General features: G+C 42.4%; 1 protein-coding gene across 1 annotated transcript in view; it reads left to right on the top strand.

Moving 5' to 3' along the window:
* LOC310776546 (uncharacterized protein) overlaps window positions 1–22,112 on the top strand; it is a gene marked incomplete at both ends in the record, with an annotated part of 35,305 nt that overhangs the window by 10,459 nt on the left and 2,734 nt on the right. Inside the window, 7 exons of the mRNA XM_083636726.1 lie at window positions 5,873–6,100; window positions 12,458–12,601; window positions 14,367–15,179; window positions 15,648–15,771; window positions 15,930–16,176; window positions 21,340–21,576; window positions 21,758–22,046. Coding sequence (XP_083492852.1) covers window positions 5,873–6,100; window positions 12,458–12,601; window positions 14,367–15,179; window positions 15,648–15,771; window positions 15,930–16,176; window positions 21,340–21,576; window positions 21,758–22,046 — 2,082 coding nt within the window. The remainder of the gene's footprint in view (window positions 1–5,872; window positions 6,101–12,457; window positions 12,602–14,366; window positions 15,180–15,647; window positions 15,772–15,929; window positions 16,177–21,339; window positions 21,577–21,757; window positions 22,047–22,112) is intronic.

Genomic DNA, 22,112 nt, shown 5'->3' with positions numbered 1-22,112 from the left:
CGCACTTGCTCGACATCACTGATGACATCACAATTGCTTGAGTGACATCATTATTGATATCAATCATTGATGTTGCAATACACACAACTTTTCATTCTCTTCCTCTCTCTCTATCCCTCTGTCCTGATTCTTTCTCTATGGAAACAGAGACACCAATGTGTGTCATCAGAGAGTTCACTCAGGGTGGAAATCGCTACCTTTTAGAAAGGATGTAGTTGTGCCTATTCATGTGGGGCAGTAGCCAAGGGCACCGTAATGTTAAGCCCCAAAAACACAGAAAGCGTTAATTGACGTGCCTCATTTGATGTGCATCAATTTCTGCTCCTATAGCGCACTGCAGGCATAGGCTACCAAATACCAAGAGCACAGAACCATGGGTATTTTGGGGAAAAGGTCACAAACTTATATGTAGGCAGGCACCAATGAATAAAAAGTTGTTATACCGTCGTTTTGAGCCCGTCAGTCAGAGGCTGTAATCGTCCTACCTGTCTATCAGGCAGTGTGGAGAAAAAAGGTATTGCTGCTGCAGGAAGCAATCCAGTCTATCCAAACTTTTGACGATCTGATCTCATGACATGAAGCAGGGAAATATATTTTGGTAGCCGATGTGTTTAGAAGAGCATTCTCACTTTGTTCAGACAGTCTTGCCATTATGCGTTATATTTTACATGCTTGCTATATTCAAACTGCTGTGAGATTTGTTTGGGGAGCATATGAGACAGGCGGGGATGAAAGTGGGGAGAGAGGGGGGGAGGGCTCAGAGCGTGTTGGTCGCTGCTTGAACCTCATTTGACGCTCCAAAATCGCAACAGGTTCGGAGTACGGGCGTCAAGGCAGTTTGACGCACATCAGAACGCTCTTGGTGCATTTTCGGCCATTTAAAACAATGGGTAGACTGAAAATGCAAGCGTCAGATGTTCCCAGTGAATTTGGGCCTTAACACTATGGACAGACAGCGCAGAAGCGAAGCGCATTTTCCTCACGAGCAGGCGCCTGGCTGTCCACACAAGGAGCGCATTTTTCTGCGCCGGGCATCAGCGACTCGCTCATCTTCATCTTTTGTTTTCACATATCTACCTCATTTTTATCATGAGTGTATAACCTCATGTATAACATAATGTGTTCATCACAACTGTTCATGGCATGTCCATGTCTTGGGATTGGGGTAAACACTGAATAACTGACCACAGTAGGACGAAGTGTTTGTTCACGTTGTTGTGTAGGTAGGTCTATAGTCTCTCTCTCTGTCTCTCTCTGTCCCTCTCTAGCTCTGTTTTGTCAGATGACCACCTGAAACCCCACTTCAGTCTGCAGTGCGGACAGTCAGATCAGTTAACATGGGCATAGAATGAAAACTGGCTGCGCTGCGCTGCTGTGTGTTTTGGACGTAAGGGTCCTTGGTGCTGCCGAGGACACCTAGTGCCATCATCAGTGATGTCATAGAGAACTGATGACATCATCAGTAATGTCAGAACTCCTAGTGACATCATCAGTAATGCCATAAATCCTATCCTGCTGGTGGTATAAATAGGATGAGTAGATGTAGTGAGTACAAACTTCTGAGTGGACAATGGCGAGTACCAGTCTACCAGCCCGCAGTAACTTGGAGACCTCTTTGTCTTGCGTTCGGAGCGACACCCGGGGGAAGCGCCAGCTAACTACAGAGACTCAACCTGTACAGTCCTTTAGAGTCCAGCTAACTACAGAGAATCAACCTGTACAGTCCTTTAGAGTCCCTTTAGAACACTCTCGTCTGTCCAGCCAAATCTCTGCTTTACAAGCAGCAGGTCCTGCCAGATCTCCACAACACAACTATGACCCATGTGGGGAAAGCTTCAATCACTCAGGTTACATAACAAAACACAAAGACATTCACACTGAAGCGAAACCCTTCCTCTGTGACCAATGTGGGAGCAGCTTCAGTCGCAGAGATGCCCTAATGTCACATCAACGGATTCACACTGGAGAGAAACCCTACAGGTGTGACCAATGTGGGAGCAGCTTCAGTCGCAGAGATGCCCTAATGTCACATCAACGGATTCACACTGGAGATAAACCCTACAGGTGTGACCAATGTGGGAGCAGCTTCAGTCGCAGAGATGCCCTAACGTCACATCAACGCATTCACACTAGAGAGAAACCCTTCAGCTGTGACCAATGTGGGAGAAGCTTCAATTACTCAGGTGACCTAACAAAACACAAACGCATTCATACTGGAGAGAAACCCTACAGGTGTGACCAATGTGGGAGCAGCTTCAGGCGCAGAGATGCCCTAACATCACATCAATACATTCACACTGGAGCGAAACCCTTCCTCTGTAACCAATGTGGGAGCAGCTTCAGTCGCAGAGATAACCTAACATCACATCAACGCATTCACACTGGAGAGAAACCCTACAGGTGTAACCAATGTGGGAGAAGCTTCAAGCGTGGAGATGCCCTAAAATTACATCAACACATTCACAATGGAACAGGCTACAGGTGTCTCCGCTGTAGAAGACTGTACGCTCAGTTATGTCATCTGAAGAGACACCGCTGCATCTAACCTGCCGAAGAGCGCCTCCACTGGCCTATCTGGAAGCTTGGGACAGTGCAATAGATAACCATTTTGGCAGTTGGTTTCCAGTGTTTGGGAAGCTACTTTGAAAGCATAGCTTAGGAAGCTACCAACTACTTCACTATAAAGTAGTTGAAACTACAGCAAAGCTACCGTGGGATAAATGCTGTTTCGGAAACTACAAGCTACGCAGAAAAAGTAGTTCAGACTACTTTGTAAAAAAAAACATTAACCTCTTCCCCCCTAGCGGCCCGCCAGCGGGCTGAGCCCTTGTCATCTCTCACAAATGACTCTCTACAGCAGCTTAGGAAGCAGGCAGCGAGACATACAGCACATCAAAATGTCGGGAAGAAACGTGGCTACAAAACTCTGACAAGCATTTGTATTCAAACGAAAAATAATTCCAACCCCAAGCAACAATATCACCATGTAGCAAAAACAAGAAAACCGTGCATGCTTGCGTTTATGTGGTGATTTGTTTTTGCAAGTGAATCTTTTCTCTCCAAACGAGACGGCTTTCGAAAGCAAGGCTCTGCTCTTTCCAAAGAGGTATAGCTCGTCTCTGAGGGATGAAAACTCACTCAGTAGGCTGTCAAAGAACAGCAAAAAAGTGTTTAACGTTTTACAGATAAAACTACAAGTTATGTCTTACCTTTGCTGTTTTCAAATCAAAAGTTGTGTTTGACTTCATAAAAACGCTACTAATTGCTACTCCTAATGCCCCTTCATCATCTTAAAGCGTTGTTTTTTTACAGTCATCGTGTTTACAAAGCCATATGGAGGATTTTACATGGAGTGGTCATCTTCACAGAATAGACGAGCTTTGGGTTCAGTCGACAGCATTTCCTGGAAAACTGTCTGACGTAAATTCTTTCAGTTCACGTGTCAATCATCGAAATCGGCCAATGGGGTCCCGAGATATCCCTCTGCGTAACGTCCCAGGCTTTGCCTGCAATTTGAAGAGGCTCTTCTGATGCATTTCACAGAGTAAACATACAGATATAACGCTTGAGGGTTATCCAAACCATAACGCATATTAACTGAGTACCTATAGTGATATGTAAATAGGAGAAAAAAAGGTATTTCAGTGTTCTACCATAGAAAGGTCAAATGGCACCCATGATGCCCAAAATGTGCCCAGATCAGGTCCGCCTGGGCCTACATGTAGTAAATCATCTGTAAAATTGCTCTGGTTCACTTTCTAAGGATTTGCTTGGATACAAGCACTCATAAGATATTAGTCTACTGCTCCATAGAATAATTTGGCTACCAACCCATGATTTTCAGGTGCTTTTCATCCAAAATAGTGTTGTTTTTTGTTGGGCGGAGCTTGAATTTTTTATTTTTTTGCCATGTTCTAACTGATTTTACTCTGATACAGTACATTTGTAATTGATTCTGACACTTCTACAGCAATTTCACAGGTGTTGGCTACTGTAGCTTTTGAAAAAAATAATTTTCAGAAAATACCCTGTAGTTGTGGAGATATACTCAATTCAGTTCGGGCATGTCATTTTCGGCAGGTGAGCTGAAAAATAGGCTTAGGGATTAACAGGTCAATTGACAATGTACATGTGATATATGAAATAAAATATAGCCTACAAAAAAGCACAATGCCAGCAAAAAATATGCCTCTCAATTGAGTTCATTGCAATAGTTGAAACCCAATAGCATCCAATGTTATATTTTAGCTGTAAACAAATCTGGGTTCTTCTGGGTTTTGTTTTATTAGACAAATAAACAGTAAAGACTTGCCTAGGACCTTGGTTAAGGTTAGGGTAAGAATATCAGGGCAAGTCAATCAGAGGCAGTGTAGGCTGTGTTCCTTGTCAAGAAGTAGAGTAAGGTTATTGGGATCCTGGCTGCCTTCACGGTCTATGCTGCCTTCAAAGCAGTCAGGACGAAAGAAAAAAGGGCTGTCAAAGGGTTCTGGTTCAACAGTAATGGTCAAATAAAATAAATAAATATATATATATTCCTTCCATTTTATTGCCCAAAATTGTAGTTTGTAGTTTCAGTAGTTAACTACACAAAAATTAGCAAAAAGTAGTTTAACTACTTGTCTCACTACACAAATATGAATGTCGTTGAACTACCTGCAAGCTACTGCAAAATGTAGTTCAGCTACATAGTTCACTACTCCCCAACACTGGTTTCTTATTTCCAGTTTTGCACCTCCCACCTCTGTACTGTCACCCCCCCCCCCCCCCCCCCCGTGTAACCATGGAACATCACTGTTCCATTACTATCTGCCATGCTTTTATACCTATAAATACTGATGCAAGCTCTGCCCTGGTCCTGTTAGGGTGCATGCGCTGCTGCCCCGCAGTTTGTCTCTATGATCTCCACCCAAAGGTGGACAGAGCAGGGTTGGGCCCTTCTGCAGCTGCTGCTGGTGGCATCTCTCTCTGGGGCTGAGGATCCAGTGTGTCTGCAGATAGGTGAGCCAGAGGTCCCGAAGCTGTCTAAGAATGGGGACATTATTTTGGGGGGAATCTTCTCTTTCCACACCAGTTGGAAAGACAGACAGGACACCTACAGGTTCAGACCACCGCCACTGCAGTGCACAAGGTAAATCACACTGTAGCAAGCTGTTTGAGATAGAAGATCAGTAGAGTAGAGTATATACAAAATGCATTTAAAATATGGTTATCATGCTGAGTTGAGAAATAAGAAATCTTTGCTCATATTTTCACTTTTAATTTTGTTTCATTTCAAGGATGTACTGGCTATAACACCAATTATTTATAACTGTCTGGGTCCAGTTTGAATTTCAGAGCATTCCAGTTTGCTCAGGCTATGCTCTTTGCCATTGAGGAGATTAACCACAGCACAGACTTGCTGCCTGGCATCTTTCTGGGCTACAAGATCTATGATGAATGTGCCTCCATTGCAAGGGGAGTAAGTGTGGCACTGGCCTTGGCTAATGGTAATGAGGATATATCCACAGCCTCCAAGGCACCCTGCACCAGACCGGCCCAAGTGCAGGCCATTATAGGAGAGACTTCCTCCTCTCCTGCCATGGCTATATCAACTGTGATTGGACCTTTTCATATCCCATTGGTAGTTTTTTTTAAATAAATAAGTAAATAATCATGTACTGTAATGGACATTGGCCACTTTTTGATCTATTTATTTTGTTTTATTTTCTCGATAATACAATAATTAGTATACTGTAACTTTTCTGACTGCTCACAGTAAAAGCACTTTTAAGAGAATTACTGCTAATGTGCTCTATATTTTCCTGTGTAAACTTACCCCCCGAATTTGCATCCTCATCTTGGGAATAATATTCCTCTTGTCTCTACTCCCTAGATCAGCCACTTTGCCACCTGTGCTTGTCTCAGTGATAAAGTCCGGTACCCATCCTTCCTCAGAACAATACCCAGTGACTTCTACCAGAGCAGAGCTCTGGCCCAGTTGGTTAAGCACTTTGGCTGGACTTGGGTCGGGGCAATTAGGGGCAATGATGATTATGGCAATAATGGTATGGCCATATTCACAGAGACGGCCCAACAGCTGGGCATCTGTCTAGAGTACTCTGTATCCTTCTTTAGAACAGATCCACCAGAAAAAATACAGGCAATAATTGACATGATCAAAGCTTCCACTTCGCAGGTGATTGTCGCTTTCCTCTCCGCCATTGATTTGAAAATACTATTATATGAGATGGCCCCCCACAACCTGACTGGGTACCAGTGGGTAGGCAGTGAGGCCTGGATTGTTTCCTACTACACTGCAACTATAACTGGACACCACATCCTGGATGGTGCTATAGGGCTGACCATCCCCAAGGCCCATGTCACAGGCATGAAAGAGTTCATTTTGGATGTAAAGTCACTTAATTCATCTAGTAATGAATTGTTCACAGAATTCTGGGAGACAATGTTTGATTGTAGGTTCAAGCAGACGAAGGGCCCCGAAGGGAATCAGAGATACTGTACAGGCTCTGAAGATCTGTCTGGGCAGCAAAACCGTTTCACTGATATGTCATACATGCCCATCTTTAACAATGTCTATAAAGCAGTGTATGCTGTGGCTCACGCATTACATAATGTTCTTGGCTGTAAAGAAATATGTGGCAATAAGGTACAGCCAGATCCATTCACGGTGAGTTGAACACTGAAGCCTGAATGATAATTCTTCATTATGTGCTTCACATGTGCTTACTGCATCGTTTAATAATTTGTTGCATGTCCATCATTCTAATATGAGGTGGTTTACATTTAATGAAATAAGTAAAGTAATATAATCTATCTGCTTAGATTTTGCAGCACATAAAAAAGGTTCAGTTCAAGACAAAGGAGGGGGAGGACGTTTACTTTGATGAGAATGGAGACCCAGCAGCAAAGTATGAAATCATAAACTGGCAGCCGGACGAAAATGGCAGTGTGGAGTTTGTCACCGTTGGTCTTTACGAGACATCTTTACCTGCAGAAAAACAGCTATATCTCCACACTAAGTCCTTAATTTGGGCACAGAACTCAGAACAGGTTAATACCGTATGATCATTCATGTATTGTTAACTGGCAGAATTATTGAATCGTAATTTCGATTTGATCAGAATTCCAAATGGTGACTTGTAGGACAACAACATATCAAAGTGTATCTCATACTGCTTTTTTGTTCATGCAGGTGCCTGTGTCAGTGTGCAGTGAGAGCTGTCCCCCAGGAACCCGTAAGGTCCTCCAGAAAGGAAAGCCGGTCTGCTGCTATGACTGTATACCATGTGCAGAGGGAGACATCAGCAACACCACAGGTACTCTTAATGGATCAAAGTATAACACCTGTAAATTCAATATCAGCAATCAAATAAATATTCAAATATAATACCAGTTGGCTATATTATGTTTATATACAGTACAATTCATGGTAAACATTGAGTTCATCATCAGTGCATTTGAATAAAAAAAATTGGAGGACTGTGAAGTCTCATTCTGATTTATAGAAAATGGTTAATATCATTATGTGATTATACAACAAATGTAAATTAGTTGTAGATAACAAACGCATCATTCATTTTGACTACTTGCTTAATGCTTTTCAGGGTCACAGGGGGCTGGAACCTATGCAAGCAGACATTGGGTGTAAAATTATGAATCAATTTATTATGTAAATAAGTAGCCTAGATTCTCCCTCCTTATATATTTTCTCCCCTAGTCAAATATACACTATTTCTTGCATGGCCAAGATTATCACACAACATTTTTATTTCACAAAAATGAAAATTCAGTCATTCTACCCACCCCAATCAATCGCTAGAGGCTAGACTATACCATCTCTGTAATAGTTTCCTGTTCCAGTTTTTGTGGCTTCAGTCAATCTCACCACATAATTGGAGAGGGATCCTTCGGGGCGGGGCACAATTTCTCAACTGCAGGCCAGTTGAGCTGGCAAGGCGGCACAGCTGCCAAGCTGCATATGTGAGCGCGCATAGTGGGCGAGCACGCGTAGAATGTGAGCTGCCCCAAGGGGGCATTGATGTCTGGTGGCCGACAAAACGAGATGTGCGAAGGACGTGTTGGCCACGTCTAGACTATAATACCTAACGAAGGTCTGTGGGGTGGACCACAGTACACATGTCCTCCATCGCACAACAATGCCCACGAAGTCGAGACACCTCGAGTGGAGTGGGCCTTAAGACCCTCTGGAGGAACCTTTCCTGCAGCAGAGCAGGATGAGGCTATGGCCCCAATATCCATTGCGACAAGCGCTCCTTGGACAGGGCCTTACCTAGGACATGGGCCCCAAAGCAAGTCCCACTTGGGAAAAACACTCTGCGTCCGCGGGCGTAACCTGCGAGCACCCTTCATGAACCGAGAGGTTAATAAGAGGCTCCTATCCCTAGCTGTATTTCCCTAGCCCCGCCCCTTCCGTGCCCACCTCCCTCCCACCACCCACGTTGCCTTAGCCACTCCCTCTACCCACCCCTCGAATCCTGACTCTATGACCTTCCTATCTCTAGCTACGACCCCTCTTCCCTAGTCCCAGCCCCTTTCCTGACCACGCCCCATCCTCACACCCCCCTAGCAACTCCCCCTACCCACCCATCAAACTCTGACTCTCATTGCCTTACCTACCCCTCGCTATGGCCCATATTCCATAGCCCCGCCCCTTTTACTAAATGTCTATGAGTGACTGACTGACTGAGTGAGTGTCTTCAGTGTATCCACAGGGTAGTAAAAATGATTAAAAGTTGATTCGATTTAGGGGAAATTAAAAAGCCCTTAAAAAGTATTAAAAAATCTTAATTGCCATTTGACGAGGTACATTTTTGTAGCTGGCTGTGTTAAATGAGCATTATAATATTGTCTCATATCGATCGCAGATCCCTGAATTGGAATCATAATCATAGCATGGCATACTTTGTGATATCAGCAAATATCATATTGTTGTCCAAAGAATCTACGGTATATAATATTGTATCCCAATGAAACTTGTGATTTACACCCCTATTGCTGACATGATGAATGTGGCGTCGAGGTCTTAAAATCGTTAGTTAGAATTGGCTAAGTGGGCGGGCGGCGTTGTGTGTGGCGGCAGTGTCTGTCATGATTGTGATGCCATCAGTGATGTCATCAGTGATGTCACTTGAGCAAGTGTGATTCATCAATGATGTCACTTGAGCAATTGTGATGTCATCAGTGATGTCACTCGAGCAACTTTGATGTAGTATGAGCCGATGGCGCACAGTTGCACAATGGCGCCTAGGAGGGTGGGTGGGCGGTGTCTGTCTGTCTGTCACAATTTTGGGAGCCCGTGGAGCGGCGGATTTCCATAACTGCAGCCATGGCGCATCATCTCCAGAATCTCCACCCTAGGAATCAAGCCTGCATGCCTGCTGCCACCGCCGTAGGGAAATAAGGGTGCTACTCAGGAAATCTAATATCTGTTTTGAATTTAACTTGTAGATTCCATCACCTGTGTGCGATGTCATCCTGAATTCTGGTCAAACGAGAAAAGAGATGAATGTAAAAAGAAGGAGACAGAGTTTCTATCGTATGAAGAGGTTATGGGGGCACTGCTGACGGCCGCATCCCTATTGGGGATTTGCATGACTGCTATGGTGGCTTTCATTTTCTTCAGATACAGGAACACCCCCATAGTCAAGGCCAACAACTCTGAGCTGAGCTTCCTGTTGCTCTTCTCCCTGGCTCTGTGTTTCCTGTGTTCTCTGACCTTCATCGGCCGGCCCTCTGAGTGGTCCTGCATGCTGCGACACACAGCATTTGGCATCACCTTTGTCCTCTGCATCTCCTGTGTTCTGGGGAAAACTATAGTGGTGTTACTGGCCTTCAGGGCTACACTTCCAGGGAGTAATATCATGAAATGGTTCGGCCCTGCTCAGCAGAGACTCAGTGTTCTGGCTTTCACTCTCATACAGGTCCTGATTTGCATACTTTGGCTAACTATCTCTCCTCCTTTTCCTTTCAAGAACTTTAAACACTTTAAAGACAAAATCATCTTAGAATGTGCATTAGGCTCAGCTGTGGGCTTCTGGGCTGTGTTGGGGTATATAGGAGTCCTGGCTATGTTATGTTTCTTTCTAGCTTTTTTGGCTCGAAAGTTGCCTGATAATTTCAATGAAGCCAAATTTATCACCTTCAGCATGCTGATATTCTGTGCGGTCTGGATCACCTTTATCCCTGCGTATGTCAGCTCTCCAGGGAAGTTCAGTGTTGCTGTGGAGATATTTGCAATTCTGGCCTCCAGTTTTGCACTGCTAATCTGTATATTTTTTCCAAAATGTTACATAATCTTATTGAAGCCAGAAAATAATACAAAAAAGAACATGATGGGAAAAATACCATCAAAATCACCATGACAAGTGAATATAATAGGCATAGTAGAATGACAAGAACTTTGTTTAAATAAAAACTAATTTTATTCATGAATGCAATAGGGTACCAATATACAGTAATTAACTGTGGTTCAATGACATTAATCCAAATCAATACAGTATACAGTTGTTGTTGAGGTTAATTTCTCACACAGACTCGCAAACCCTTTCGTGGTTCCGGGTCACCACTACTGCTGCTGCTATGTTAAACGCTCATACCTATCCCTGGTTTATCGATTCGTTTCTGTAGTGATATAGTGATCTATGCTGCCTTGCATTGTCCACAGAATCGGCCATAAGCATGTTAATTGAAAGAACCAAATGCCTCCTGGACAAGAGGCTGTGCCGATGCTCTGTTCCTCGATCTTAAGAGGGCCTTTGATACAGTCGACCATCGTGTACTGCTGACCAAGCTGACCCATTTTAATTTCTCGGCCCAGGCACTTGACTGGATTAAATCATCTCCAACACAGGGGCGGTTCTAGGCCTTTTTTGGGTGGGCTTTAGCCCACCCAAAAATAGTCTCAGCCCACCCAAAAAAAAATAAAAAAAAATTCTCTCCAAATCCATGGTGGTCATTAGTAGCAGTTTCTGTTAAAATGATCTTTATTTATTATTTATCTTTGCTTTAAAACTATTTTTTAATTTTCTGCTTAAAGTTCATGAAAAAAAGTGGCATTCTTGTTTTTTCCCACAATAATTTCATAATACCATTTGTAATGTCACCGTTGTAGTGCTGTTGTTCAAAATTACAGTACATTTTCTCAGATTTATTGATGTCTTTCTAGTCACACAATTTAATAGTCAGTGTTTCCCATACACTGATCTATTTGTGGTGGTACACCCTACATAGATTTTGACCCCCACAAATACTGCCACATATTAATTTCAACTAGTTGACTGCAAACTCCTGCTTTAGTGCTTACAGTATATTATTATCTTGTCGGAATATTATTCCAGCCAATAAGTTAGGAAGTTCCCTTTTGATTTAATTTTACTTTTGTTTTGCCTACAAAGCAAAATGTTACTTTACTTGAAACTCCCCTGAAGTGATTTTGGTATTATTTATGCAAGCATAATTCTACCATATAGTAACCTGTATGCAGAATATATATAGTATATATAGGGAAACAATTATTTTTTCATCGCTGTAAAACCACAGAACGGTAAAGAAGATATTGATGTGTGTAGTTCTTCATAGATCTAGTCTCTTCATTTTGATCTCAAAGTGCGCCAGTTTGATCCATTTTTACTTGAAACTGTACAAAATTTTCTTCCGGGGGGGCATGCCCCCGGACCCTCCTAGGGGTTCAGTGGTCCATGACCTTTAGGTGGGCTGAGCCCACCCAAAGCTCTGATGCTAAAACCGCCCCTGCTCCAACAGAAAGCAGTGCGTGGTGATCAATGGAGTCAAATCACCATCATAGACTGTCCAGTAGGGGTCCCCCAAGGATCCATTCTTGGTCCGATCTTGTTTTCTTTGTATATTAATGATTTTTTTGATGCATGCAGAAATGTCTATGCACAGTTGTATGCGGACGACGCCGTGATCTTAACGGCTGCAGCAAACGCCGTGGATGCTGCACAGGCTGGTCCACGTCCAGAAATGGCTCGAAGATTCCTGTCTCCTCTTGAATACAAAAAAACGGTCTGTATGATGTTCACACAAAAAAATAACAAAACTGTCACTCACTCAGGTGTGTTCCTGAACGGTCAGCTTGGACTCAACCCTCAACTTTCAGAAACACATTAAGAAAGTGACCAACTCAGTCAAGTACAATCTGGCGAACTTCAGACAAATCAGAAATTTCTTGACGGACGATGCTGCCCTGATGTTCCTACACTCTATGATTTTTTCCCACATTGATTACTGCTTAACGACCTGGTCTATGGCTTGTAAAACAGCCGATTTAATCTTTATTTAAAAAAGCCCTAAAGATCTTCGATAAAACATTATAAAGAAGCATGATTTCCTCGATTTTGACCATTTTAAAACCTTCAGACAGGCCTGTTTTGTTTTTAAGTGTCTCCATGGTCTTGCCCCACCCCCTCTGGGAGAGTTTTTTAAACGGAGGTCCGTGGAGGGCATGACCACCAGGGCGTGTCTAAGAGGAGACTGCGAGCTGGGCCACAGACGCACCGCTTTTGGGAAGAACGTCCTGTCCATTGTGGGCGGAAAGATATGGAACAGTCTCCCGGCCGCAGTAAGGGAATGCCCCACTTACCCTACCGTACTTTCAAAGTCAAAATCAAGGAATGGCTCAAAACGACACAACAGTGCACCCATATTCAATAGCCTTCTCTTGGACATTTTATTTTTCTATCATTTTATTATCTTATCTGTTTGTGTGTATTGCTTTTATTCTGTGTATGTATTGTTATCCCTTGTGTATGTTTTTTTTATCCCTTGTGCATTTTTATTATATTGCTTTTTTATTCCCGTATTCTGTATTTATCTTGTAGTTTTTAGTTGTTTATGTCCCGAGGACTGCGGGTGAAAATTAGCTTCGGCTAACCCCGGCACTTTTACCGTTGTCACGTATGGATGATTCTGTACATGTATAACTGTCTTATTAATGTGCATTGTCCTGTCTAAATAAACAATAAAGTAAAGTAAGTTTTATGTATCATTTTTTTTGTTCTTTTCTCTTGTTTCTTGTATGCTTTGATGTAATTGTTAATATTCGTTTATTTTCTCACTTATTTCCTTTCATGTATACTTGATTTTACTATGTGCAAATAAAAATAAATAAATAAATAAATTGGGCATTGCGTTTTGCGAACCCAATGCCTTTGTTCTTCTTCTAACAAATGATTTATCTTACACTTGAATCAGAATGTCAGCCATTGAGACATTACTACAGTTTCATTCACAAATTAATTTTCAAATTGAAGTTTCTTTGGGACAATAAACTATTGTATTTATTGTATTGTACTATTGTATATACAGTATATGACAAAAACAACTCTGGTTTCCTATAGTCTCCTGAGGCGTTAGGAGTTCAAACCCCCTTGTTTTTGAAGGTTTATAAGAGCCATGCCTTGAACTGTACAGCTGTTTAGTCTGGCCTGCATAGCAGAGCAGAGCTATGCCATTGCTGGTGCTGCTCCTCTTGGTCCTGCTAATGGGGAGAGGAGACTGCGTGTGCCGGCTACAAGGGCGGGCAGAGCCACCTGAACTGGTGCAGGATGGTAACCTCGTTATCGGAGGCATTTTCTCATTCCGCACAGGGCAAGATCATGTAATTAACACATTTCAGACAATTCCACGAGTACGGAAATGTAAAAAGTATGTATTTCTCCTCATTTATGATAACATGATTTTAATTGTTCAACGGTCTGAATCTAATTGTGTTGCTTTATGCATTTTAGAGGTTTCCGTTGACTCCGTAATGTAGATATATTGATTTAATGTAGATATACAGTATGCATTAATTTGACTTACTCTATTAGTATGTTGCTCTTTCATCTTTCACCATTCCAGCTTTAATTTGAGAGAATTCAAATTTGCTCAGACAATGATCTTTGCCATAAGTGAGATCAACAGAAACCCCGAACTACTCTCTGGTGTTAAGCTTGGCTATAAGATCTATGATAACTGTGGAACTATGGACATATTGCGAGCTGCGCTGGCATTGGTGAGTGGACAAAAGAGACAAATCAGTGAAAACAACTGCATTAAAAGTGACAGAGTGCAAGCTATCCTGGGACATTCAGGATCAAGACCCACTATTGCATTTGCACGAATTGTTGGGAGGTTTGACATACCTGTGGTAAGTCAATGAAAAAGTAATTTAATCCAGTGTTAAGTGTCATTTAAACCATTCGCTGCTGTAAACGGATTATGTTTTGCAAAAAATATAATGGCATATTTGACGTTATATGAATCTAAATAGTTACACAAAAGCATTAAATATTTGCTCTGTCCCTGCCACTATTTTCCATCTGTGTTTCTTGTTTCATGCGCAGCTCAGCCACTTTGCCACCTGTGCCTGTTTGAGTGATAGGAAAAAGTATCCTAGTTTTTTCAGAACCATCCCCAGTGACTACTACCAGAGCAGAGCATTGGCCAAGCTGGTCAAGCACTTTGGCTGGACCTGGATGGGGGCTATTGCTGTGGAAAATGAGTATGGCCTCAACGGCATGGCTGCATTTATTCAAGCTGCAGAAGAAGACGGTGTGTGCATTGAGTATTCTGAAGCGTTTTCACAATCAGGACCAGCTCACAGACTGCAGAGAATAACAGACATCATAAAGCAATCCACTTCCAAGGTTATCATGGCTTTTATGTCCCACCGAGAGATTAAGTTGCTGGCAGCAGAGTTGTACAAGCAGAACATTACAGGACTGCAGTGGGTCGGCAGTGACGCCTGGATCACAGATCACTCTCTGACTGACAGTGAGGGACACAGCATCCTGATGGGCTCCGTAGGCTTCACTGTCAGCAGAGCTCAGATCCCCGGGTTAGAGGAGCACCTAAGGGGGCTTCACCCCTCACACTTCCCTCACAGCCTGTTTCTCAAAGACTTCTGGGAAGATGTGTTTGGCTGCTCTCTGAATGCGACTGCAAAGATACAGAGAAAGCCATGCAGTGGATCTGAGAGCTTACACGATGTCGAGTCACAGTTTACTGACGTTTCCGAGCTGAGATTCACTAACAATGTGTACAAGTCAGTTTATGCAGTGGCCCATGCTCTTCACAACCTGTTCAAATGTGAGGAGGGTCAGGGTCCCTTCTCGAATGGGAGCTGTGCTGACACAAAGCACATTCAGCCATGGCAGGTAAGGAACCAACATGTTTGAATCCCTCTATCACTGTAACAGTATGCATATTTGGTGTATGACAACTGGCATTATTCATTTGTCATTTCTTCAAAAGGTTCTGCAGTACCTGGATGCAGTGAATTTCACAACAAAAGAAGGGGAAAGAGTATATTTTGACAGTAATGGAGACCCACCGGCAAGATACGAACTTGTGAATTTACAAAGAACTAAAAGAGGGACCATGGAAGGAGTTACAATTGGCATCTATGATGCTTCTCTGGCAGAGATCCATCAGTTTATCATGAATAACATCTCAGTTGTCTGGGGTGGTCAACTGACCAAGGTAAAGAAGTGAAGCAGGACCAGGTTTCCTTGCTCTACTGCTCTTGAAATGTATGTTGTGTAAAGAAAATGTTCAGAAAACCCTGTTTAACATGGCTGTTAGGGTCCTATACTTGTATGGTTTATGCGTGTGGTGTGTGCCAGGTGCCTGTGTCGGTGTGCAGTGAGAGCTGTCCCCCCGGAACACATAAGGTCCTTCAGAAGGGAAAGCCAGTCTGCTGTTATGACTGCATACCCTGTTCGTCAGGCGAGATCAGCAATTTAACAGGTAAATAAACAATGCATCAGTATTTAACCTGCTACATAGGATTCAATAAAGTCTATTACATTTCATAGTGAATTACAAATCAATAATGCCCGTTCCTAGTGTTGACTTTTCAACATTTTCTCACGCCTTAATTCTTAGTGTTGTTTTTCGTTTTGCAGATTCAATACACTGTCTGAAATGCTCGCTGGAGTACTGGCCCAACAAGCACAGAGACGCCTGCATTCGCAAAGCAATAGAATTCTTGTCATATAATGAAACCATGGGCACTCTGTTGGCCTTGTTTTCCTTGCTGGGGGTGTTTCTGACTATGATCACAACATTGGTCTTCTACTGCCACAAAGAAACCCCACTGGTGCGGGCCAACAACTCTGAGCTGAGCTTCCTGCTGCTCTTTTCCTTGACTCTGTGTTTCTTGTGTTCTCTGACCTTCATGGGCCGGCCCTCTGAGTGGTCCTGCATGCTGCGACACACAGTGTTTGGCATCACCTTTGTCCTCTGCATCTCCTGTGTTCTGGGGAAAACTATAGTGGTCCTAATTGCCTTCAGGGCTACACTTCCAGGAAGTAATGTTATGAAATGGTTTGGCCCTGCACAGCAGAGACTCAGTGTTCTGGCTTTCACTCTCATACAGGTTCTCATTTGCATCATTTGGTTAACAATTAACCCTCCTTTTCCTTTCATGAATTTCTTGCACTTCAATGAAAAAATCATCCTAGAATGTGCTCTAGGTTCTGCTATAGGGTTCTGGGCTGTGTTGGGGTATATAGGTCTCCTTGCTTTGTTATGTTTTGTACTCGCTTTTTTGGCTCGGAAGTTGCCTGATAATTTCAATGAAGCTAAATTGATCACCTTCAGCATGCTGATATTCTGCGCTGTCTGGATCACCTTCATCCCGGCGTATGTCAGCTCTCCTGGGAAATACACTGTTGCAGTGGAGATATTTGCTATTCTGGCTTCCAGTTATGGGTTACTTTTTTGCATTTTCATCCCCAAATGTTACATCATATTATTGAGACCTGAGCAAAATACTAAAAAGCATATCATGGGAAAGACATCTAGTAATGATATACATTATTAACCATTTGTTAGACAGACCATCAAGTGTCTGTAAATTATATATATTTAATGTACTGTGGGTTTTGTTTATCCTTATCCTGCAGTGTTTCTCTTGCAAGCAAAACAGAATCTTTGTATAAAACCAAATTTAGATTGGTATTTTATTAGTATGTACTACTGTAATTTGTTTCAATAAATAAATATATTAAAACATTCATGATTCTGTTTAATTCTGTAATATCACCTCTACATAGCTAAAAAAAAAAGTGAACCCATGTAGAACCCATGTAGAAAGCATTGTCTATCTATACAGCCGGTCCTGCACAATTAATGAAACAGGCGATGTTTTGAATGATAGAACAATGAGTTCAATTAAAGTATGCTTAAATTGATGAATCACCAAAACAACCAAAATGACCCTTAACCACGAGTGCTACAAAAATCTCATTCAAAGCACTGCAAGACCTTCCTAGTGCATGAAGCGCAATCATTCAAAATAAATGTTTTTTTGGTGAGTAATATGAGAAGCGACATATATCTTATTATTGTTACTGTTATTATTATATTGTTATTATTATTATTATTATTATTATTATTATATAGGAAATATATCTTACTGTAGTCAAATAAGGGACAGATGAGTCACATACTGCATGAGGCCTGCAAAATAGATGATGCAACACAGTAGAAACATGCGGATACATGCATGCAAACACACACACACACACACACACACACACACACACACACACACACACACACACACACACACACACACACACACACACACGAATGTTCCCATCTGTGGTAAGTAAGCCTTCATTACCCAGTACACTGGGCTGGGAGAGCAGCCCCAAAAGACAGACACAGGAGAGTCAGCATTGTAGCATATTGCATCATCCTTTTTACACAACAACATGAACAACAGGTGGCACATAGCTTCAAGCAGAAAAACAGGCCATACATACGATAATTTGCACCCCTGACATAATAGTTCCATTTAGAATATGATTCAAGCTTCTGTTTTGATCTTGTTTTTGTGTCATTGTTACACTGTAGTTGTCTGACCTCAAGCCTGTAGACTGCAGTAATGAGCCAGTGTTTTTCCTCTTTTTAATATTTTACTCCAAATATCTACAATCTAATCTACAATAGGACTATGGGCACAATTTATAAAACACATCAAAGCATACAGTAATGCATCTAAAATTCATTACAATATGTGACACCGCATGGCGAAAGACGTAGGCAACCGTGAAATTGCATAAATCAAAAGTTTGGATGTTGAAGAATGCACTCATAACAAACAACAGTTTTGTTATTACTAAATGCTCATATCATTTTATTAGCAAACTCAGCTTGTTCAGGGCGACCCAATCTGTTCACCAATTAACTTTCAGGGCAATTTTCTCTGAATGTTGCTTTTCGGACAACAAACATTCAGATAAGCATATCTTCTTCAACCATTTTCACAAGTTGAAAGTTTACAATGTGCATTTTCTGAGAGAAAGAAAAAAAACATTAGCCTACTTGTTCCCCAAAACATCAGCCCCAGTCACATATAACAATCTTGGAACCCAGAGTCTATCAATCTGATGACTAATAGAGAGCCGCAGGAATGAGTCCAGAAGTATAATTCCAGGATCTTGAGAGGAAAAGTCTGTGGGATTTAACATGGGGGTTACGCTTAAGTGCATAAAATAAGGTCTGTGGTTAACAAAGGTTTATGGAAACGCGAATTTGGGTTTATCATGATAATCTTCACAAACGTGAATAAAGCTTTATGACTTTTGGAACGTAAATGCATTTTTTTATGCGATTTTTAGAAAACGCTTCAAAAGGCATAAAAGTTATTCACGTTTGTGAAGAGTATCATGCTGAACCCAAATTCGCGTTTCCATAAACCTTTGTTCAGAATCAGAAAGACTTTAAGTCTAAGTTAACCACAGACCTTATTTTATGCATTTAAGTGAAATCCCCATTCTAAAACCCCATAGACTTTTCCACTGAAGAACCAAAAGGCGACGATTTCTGGATAAAGCCTACAAAAATACGTCATCCCTGCAGTACATATGACTCTGAGACAGACGGCCAAGACTCCCGCTTCCATGCGTCACGGTTATTGTTTACAGTCCAGTTGACGCAATAATGGAGTTGGAGTTTATTGATTGTAGGTCCAGATGACATTTCAGCTAATAATAATAATAAATATCTGCATAGAGACATTGTCTGACCTTAAACAATGATGCGGAAACCCCGACATAGCGGCCATAGCGACATAGCGGAGGGCATAAAATATAGAGATGTAATATTTTGTGATTTCTTTCTTTTTCATCTTGTTGGCACCTCACTGACCTTTCAGTTGGCTGATAAGAATGAGAAGTTTCTGTGTCTGTGTGTGTGTGTGTGTGTGTGTGTGTGTGTGTGTGTGTGTGTGTGTGTGTGTGTGTGTGTGTGTGTGTGTGTGTGTGTGAGTGAGCAGAATTGTGTTCGGCCACAGCTATGCCATTTTACGTGCGATCGGGCTGAAACTTTCCGGAAGTGTAAAGAGCAGCTATGCGGGTGACCTAAGGGAGGCAGATCTTTTTAATTAGGCAATTAGGGCCGATTAATTGCCATAATTACCTATCAATTGCCCTAATTTAATGATGATGTCACTCGAGCAATGACATCATCTGGCGACATCATGAGTGATGACTCAGTGATGACATCATCATTGAGCGCTCGAGTGACATCACTGGTGACATCACTAATTCTATAAGTGATATCATCAGTGATTTATGATTAATTTGAGTGTGTCCCGGAGTCTTTGGAGACCAATGTATTCCAGGTGATGTCATCATTGATCGAGTGACATCACATCATTTGGTAATTATGGCAATCATTAGGTAATTAGGGCAATTAATCGGCCCTCCTGAAAGATTCCGCCCGATCACACCTAAAATGACATAGCTGTGGCCAAAAACAAAAGAGCTGAACAGTCAAGTGACGTCTCTTACACGGAAGTGAGTTTCCCATTCATTTTCTCCATAGACATTTAGAAAAATCCTCATATAACGTGTCTTAAGGCTGGAACCAAGCCAACCCGTGACATACAGAATCGTGAGTGACCATAAAACATTTCAGCAGGCAGCAGGCTTTGCTATCATAGCTAGCTAGCTAGCTAGTTAACATGCCAGCTCATCCTCACTCAGAATTTAATTGCCATACATATGACTACAGCGTTCCATAGAGTAATACACCATTGTAGGATTTTAGCAACTGTCCACCTAGCGTCTTTTTCTGACTGTTAAATGCTCGGAGTGCGCTGGGGAGCGCTGATCCCAGCGCACAATATACAAGGAAGCAGTCTGAAACTGACGTTAGTTCAGTGCGGTAGTAGCTTGATAGCTGACAGCTAGCAAGCTAACAACACAGGTAGGCTACATTATTAAAAGCAGTAAGCACAACACTCACCAGAAATATTAAGTGTCTAGCCAATCTGCTCCCACAATTGAGCCTTTCTGTCTCTGTTGCGATAGTTTTTCCATATGATTAGTTGCCAGAAAAGGAGCACCCGACACCAGCGTCTTTCTGAAAAGTTAAAATATTTTCAGCTGGGAGCGCTGGGAACCGGCGCACAAAAACGCCGGAGCGCTCCGAAAATAGACGCTGGGCGCTGCGCACTTTCTCTAGACGTCCGTGTGTGCCCGCATACGCTCTCCCCCCATTGGAAACAACTGAAAATAGACGCCGGAGCTGATGAAAAGACGCTAGGTGGACACAGGCCCTAACTTAACTTTTTTTAACTTAAGCACAAAATTTATTTAGGCTATTTGCCAAAAAATAAACAAGTTGAACAGTGTGGCTAATTAACATTGTCAGTGCATCACTCAGAAATCAACTATCTTAAAAAATTCAAAATACAATGGTGGGGGCTTTAAGCTTTATTCAATCGTTGTTGTAGTTTTTCTCAGCAACCCCCCCCCCCCCACACACACACACACACACACACCCCCACACACACACACGACCCCGCAATCTCCACCTACAAACCCTTCCTGCTTCTGCAGCTACAGGCTGTTGCTGCGTTCACTAAATAAGGGCTGCACATATTAAAAAGGACAAGGGCACTTGGAGAGTAGCCTACAGACCTCCTCCGCAAATAAGGCCAAAGGTCTTTTTGCCATGACACACACACGCATGCATGCACGTGTGCACACACGCACATGCACACACACACACACACACACACACACACACGCGCGCGCGCGCCATACGCTGTCACGGATGGTAATAACGTCCTTGGCGGAGGTAATAGAAAAAAATATGTATGTAATGAATCTTTTGCATATTCCTATGATAATCAAACATACACCACACCCCTCTTCTCCATCCCTGGGGTGCCTACCTCATTTGGTTCACACCCTTGCAGTTTGACAGGTCCATGGGCCCTGAGTGTGGTCATGAACCAGGACATAGCCTACTATTATAGCATTTATACAGGGTGGTTATATAATGTGAGTGCTACAGGGTCAGTGTCAAAGCGGCAGGCCTGCAGAGCGGCGCGATGCCACTGCTCAAGCTGCTCCTCTTGGCTCTGCTGACTGGGAGGGGAAAGCCTGTGTGCCGGAGGCTGGGGAGCGCACAGCCGCCTGAGCTGACCAAGGCTGGACACTTCATCTTAGGTGGCATCTTCACCTTCCGCACTGGGTTCAAAGGGAGCGTGCCCTCCTTTCAAAGCATACCCAGTCCTCCAAAGTGTATGAAGTGAGTATGCATTTGTGTCTAGTTTAAAGGAATGATGTTTTCTTGGGATTGCCTTATCTTATGATGAACTTTGACTTTTAGATCATTTAATGCTTTCTTGTTTGATATAATCTTGTGCAACACAAAGCTTGTTTTGTAACCAAATAATTATGACTAACTGTATATATGATTTTTTTTCTAGCGTTAATGTAAGAGAATTCAAATTTGCTCAAACCATGATCTTTGCCATTGAGGAAATAAATCAAAATCCTGCTATCCTCCTGAAACAAACATTAGGCTACAATATCTACAATGCATGTGGGATGTCAAACATCATGAAGTGTGCTGTAGATTTAGCCAGTGGACAGAGGGAGATCATAGATGAGAGGAACTGTACCAAGTCTGACTCTGCACAAGCGGTACTGGGCCACTCTGCCTCCACACCAACAATGGGGTTTGCACGAATTATAGGGAGGTTCCAGATTCCAGTGGTAAATGCCTTACCTTTTTACCTGAGCTTTTTTCAGAAACACTATACTAGATCAATGTATAAGTGT

Source organism: Poromitra crassiceps (assembly GCF_964638095.1).
Source record: "Poromitra crassiceps genome assembly, chromosome: 5".
Lineage (NCBI taxonomy): Eukaryota > Metazoa > Chordata > Actinopteri > Beryciformes > Melamphaidae > Poromitra > Poromitra crassiceps.
Note: the sequence above shows the minus strand (reverse complement) of the source record. Positions and strands in the feature narration are given on the sequence as shown.